Genomic DNA, 4461 nt, shown 5'->3' on the forward strand with positions numbered 1-4461 from the left:
TTGATGCAAAACAATCGCGGAAGGAATAGATGAAGTTTTTTACGCAGCGTTTCTGACTGGCCAAGAGGTGCGGGTTGACGTCGGTCGGGATGGCTGTAGCTGTCGCTTCGTCGTGATCTGACGTCGTGGACAAAGAGCACTGCCTGGTACACTCTCCGAGCTCGTCAAAATAAGCGACGACCTCTGTTTTCCTGAGATGTTGCGGTTCACGGGTAAAGTTCGTAACTAATGTCGGTGCGACCGTTGGTAAGATCTACTAGGCCTCGAGCTACACAAACTTTTCGAGCGAGTAGCAGCGACATGTTCGCTTCAGCGATGCCAAGGGTGCCGGTGCTGCCATTACACTCGACTGTGACGAACTTGCTGGCTCGCGGAGAGATCGTTACATAGTCGTCACATAGGCGCAACATTACTCTGCATGGCTTGGTGTGGGTGTCAACGGCTCGCTGGGCGGAAAAAGATACCATGAGTTCCCGAAGGTCGATGACCGCACCATACTCTTGAAGAAAATCCATGCCCAGAATGAGGTCTTCAGAACAGTCACGTAAGACGGCAAAGGAGCCAGTGAAAGTAAGACCCCGGATCTGGATGCGGCAGGTGCAGGCGCCGATCGGCGTCACTACGTGGCCACTGGCGGTGCAAATCACGGGTCCACACCAAGGCGTCAGAACCTTACGGAGAGTCGTGGCGAGTTGACTGCTCATCACAGAAAAATTAGCGCCGGTATCGACGAGTGCGGTCACTTGATAACTGTCGGCGGTTACAAAAATTTCAGATGAAACTAATCGTTCGCAGCACGTCGGTGAGGTCGTCGGAGAGGTCGTCGGATCGGGTCGCCATCCCCCGGGCAGGGGCGTCGAATCGTCGGGTGGTGGCTGTTGACTCTGTACAGTGGCGACGGCCCTACCCCCGGAGGACGCCGTCTTCAGTTTTCCCGGCGAGGAGTCGTGCGTCTGAACTTACCAGATGTTGAGGGCCGACTGGGCGAAGCAAAGCGCCTCGGGAATGGCGATCGCGATTGGCTCTGCTGCGAGGCCGGGGGCAGCACGTGAGCGGCGAGGTACTCGTCGATGTCCTGCGGTCTTTCGCCATAGCAAGGTCGAGGCGCGTCGGGCGGGAATCCTCTCAAACCCATACGCCGGTACGGGCAATGCCGCAGAATATGGCCAGGCCCCCCGCAGTGATAGTAGAGCGGGCGGTCGTTGGGCGTGCGCCACACGTGCGCTTTGCTGATAGGAGGGCGCAGGTTCTGCTGCTGCTCGACGGGGCGCACGTAACGGTGGGATGTTCGAGGTCCGGCAACTGGGCAAAACTCTTGCGGCATGGGAGCAGGTCGGCGCAGGGCATCGCTGTAGGACATGACGTGTGGCTCCGGTAGTGGTGCTGGTGGTGGCTGTACCACGCGCTGGATTTCGTCACGGATGACGTCCCCTGTAGAAGGTATGCTTGCCGACGGAGCATCCACGCGGAAGTGTCGCAGCTCTTCGCGGACAATGCTCCGTACAATCTCTCGCAGCGCCTCATCCCCGGGGCCTGGCAAGGGCGCGAAGTACTGAGTGGCCGCTACATTTGCCTGACGGCCGTATTGGGTGCTCCGTTCCAGCAGCGAACGCTCCATGGAGGTAGCTTCCTTGGAGAAGGCGGCGACGGTTAGCGGAGGGTCGCGCATGAGGCCAGCAAACAGCTGCTCCTCCACCCCACGCATAAGGTGCCGCACCTTTGTAGCTTCTGGCATGGTAGGGTCGGCCCGATTGAAGAGGCGTGTCATGTCCTCTATAAACATGGCCACGCTCTCGTTGGACTGCTGTGACCTGGAGCGAAGGGCAATTTCAGCGTTCTCCTTCCGTTGGCTCGAGCTGAATGTGGCGAGCAACTCACGGCGAAAAGCTGCCCAGTTGGAAAAGGACGCCTCGTGGTTCTCAAACCACGTTTTCGCCGAGTCGACCAGTGCGAAATATACATTCAGCAGCTTCCGCTCCTCGTCCCACTGGTTAAATGCGGCCACGCGGTCAAAATTGGCCAACCAGTCTTCTACATCCTCAAACCGGTCGCCGTGGAAGGATGGTGGCGAACGAGGTGCGAGAAGGACGCACGGTGGGGCACTGCCGGAGGACTGACCTGTCCGGCTGCCAGTGGTGGACGTCATCGCTCTCACAGGTCTTGTTAGTGGCTCGAACTCGGGTTGCAGGCCTCGCAGGCGACGGCTCGTTTTGTGGACGGGTGTGGCGTCCGCGGGTCGGGGAGAAGCGTCAAGGCTGTCGTCGGGCTCAGCGTACATGGGATGTTACCCAGCACCTCCACCAAATGTCACCGACAAACGCAGCAGAAAAGCGGGAAGCACAGCGTTTCCTAGGACGAAGCCCGCCGAACCGCCGAGCTCATGCAGAACGAAGACGACGCGCGGCCACGCGCCTGGAGCCAAGGTTCGGCCACCAGGTGGCGCCGGCAGAGTGCCAGCAGTGTGGCAATATGGTGGCCAGGATTATCCTTTTTGTGAATTTTCGGTAGCAAGTAAAATCGACCAGGCGACGAGTGTGGTGCGGTGTGGGCTTTAGATAACCGTAGGGTTATGTCCCCATTTTTCGCAAGCTGATCCAGAGTCTCTGCTATTACTGTTGGTATTGTGCAGTTCGGTCTCCTTCAAGACGTTTATAGAAACGACTGTTAGAGAGTTGTCTCATGCCTTCCTCAATGTATGTTTCACTATCCATGACTACTATACCACCTGCTTTAGAAGTTCTTTCTTTCCTCCATGGTCTGCCCGCTCCGCAGCCGACGCGCGCGGTGTATTCTGGGTTCGCGGCTTCGAAGCGCCTGGCGCAGAATAGGCACATGTTCCATTTCGAAGCCAGCACCGTCAGAGCGTGCCGAAGCCGTCGAACACTCCGGTGGTGATGGAGGAAAAAAAAAAACTAGGAGGGAGCGTGACGTCACGCGCTCAGCCTCTGCAAGCCATCCTCCTCTGACGCCGCTGCCGAGGGTCCTTTTGCGCACTGACTTTTGGGAAATAGGCCCTGAACAGTTACCAGACTGTCAACCAGCTTGGATCGCGGTGTTTTTAAGTGAACGTTGGTGCTCCGATGCAGCGCAGAAGCGCAGCGCCACACAGCGAAAGAGCGATACTGAAACCGAAATCGGGCTAAAAGCTACCGCGGCCTTGTCACGTGAGGGCCTATTTCCCATGATGCTTTCTATTATAGTTTTATGGTTAGGCTTCAAGATTATTACATCACGCAACCTCCTAGTTTTTTTTTTTCCTCCATGCCGGTAGTCAAGCTGCCTCGGAGTATAGAGGGTCTCGCTTTGGTGAACGTGACGTGGCAGTGCCGCGTGCGCGCGTTACGTCGGGGTATAACAGAGCCCTAACTGGCAGTAGGCAGGGCGGAACAAGCAGGCGAGGACTGCGTGAGTCCCCACTAAAGAACCATTTCAACTGTGCGTGCTCCGGACGGTAGCCAAAATCTAACCTAAAATGCCATTGACCATTCAACCACAAACAGACTGGTAGTTGTGAATGCAGAATATAAATTCTGCGCCCAGATCTCAGGCGCCCGTTCGTGCGTTGAGCGTCGGCGCCGGCATCGGCGTAACCGAGCGAACGAGCGCACAAGGCATCAGAGGAGGAAAGACGGCGACAACGAAACAAGGCAGACTAATGAACAACCTGGTATCACATAATAAGGCTACAAGAGCGCTCCTGCACATGAAGGAGGGAAGATGAAAGGAGACACAGCACTCTTTCTTGCCTCATCTTCCTTCGTCTTTGTGCTGGTGCGCTGTTTTAGCCTGATAAGGTGACAACGAAAAGAGTGCGAGGAGGAAACAGGGCAAGGAAGGCAGGGCGGCAGCTTGAAGCGTAGAGAAAAGTAGCGCGCGCTGTCGTCTCGTCGCCGATGACAAAACGAAACTCGAAACGATAACATGACACGATGACTCGAAACATGTACTACTGATATTGCAGTTTTTTATGCGAAGCATATTGCTAGAGCTACCACTCACGCCGTCGCCGTGGGACCCCTAGCCGTGACACCCCGTGACACCGTGACGTCACACCACGTGACATCGGATGAGAGAGCCGGCCTCGACCTCGCGCCGTCGCCGTGGGACCCCTAGCCGTCACGCCACGCGACACCGTGACGTCACACCACGTGACATCGGATGAGAGAGCCGGCCTCCACCTCGCGCCATCGCCGTGGGACCCCTAGCCGTCACACCCGTGCATTCCCGCGCATTTCGAACGCGCGTTCACACTCGGTGTAGGTGAAACGGCGACGGCGACGACGCGATTAATCCGCCGCATAGCTAACCGCAGACAAGGGGTGAGGGAAAGAGATTTATGCCGCCTAGTGCAGGCCTTTGCGCTAAGCAGGATACTCTATGCCACCCCTTATCTCAAATTTTCGAAAGCAGAAAAGGACAAATTGGATAGCATGATACGGCAGGCCTATAAGGCTGCGTTAG

The 4461-nt window shown here is 56.7% G+C and overlaps 1 protein-coding gene across 1 annotated transcript; it reads right to left on the reverse strand.

Moving 5' to 3' along the window:
- Nucleotides 1–925: 925 nt before the first annotated feature.
- On the reverse strand, nt 926–2278 carry LOC149331908 (uncharacterized). The gene has a single exon (XM_089557441.1). The coding sequence runs from the start codon at nt 2276–2278 to the stop codon at nt 926–928; it is 1353 nt and encodes a 450-aa protein (XP_089413567.1).
- Nucleotides 2279–4461: the final 2183 nt, after the last annotated feature.

Source organism: Amblyomma mixtum, chromosome 8 (assembly GCF_055824585.1).
Source record: "Amblyomma mixtum isolate Tamu chromosome 8, ASM5582458v1, whole genome shotgun sequence".
In the NCBI taxonomy this organism is placed as follows: Eukaryota; Metazoa; Arthropoda; class Arachnida; order Ixodida; family Ixodidae; genus Amblyomma; species Amblyomma mixtum.

What these genes read in the sequence shown, in the direction of transcription:
- LOC149331908 (XM_089557441.1), bottom strand. Translation starts at nt 2,278, where the DNA reads ATGTACGCTGAGCCCGACGACAGCCTTGACGCTTCTCCCCGACCCGCG.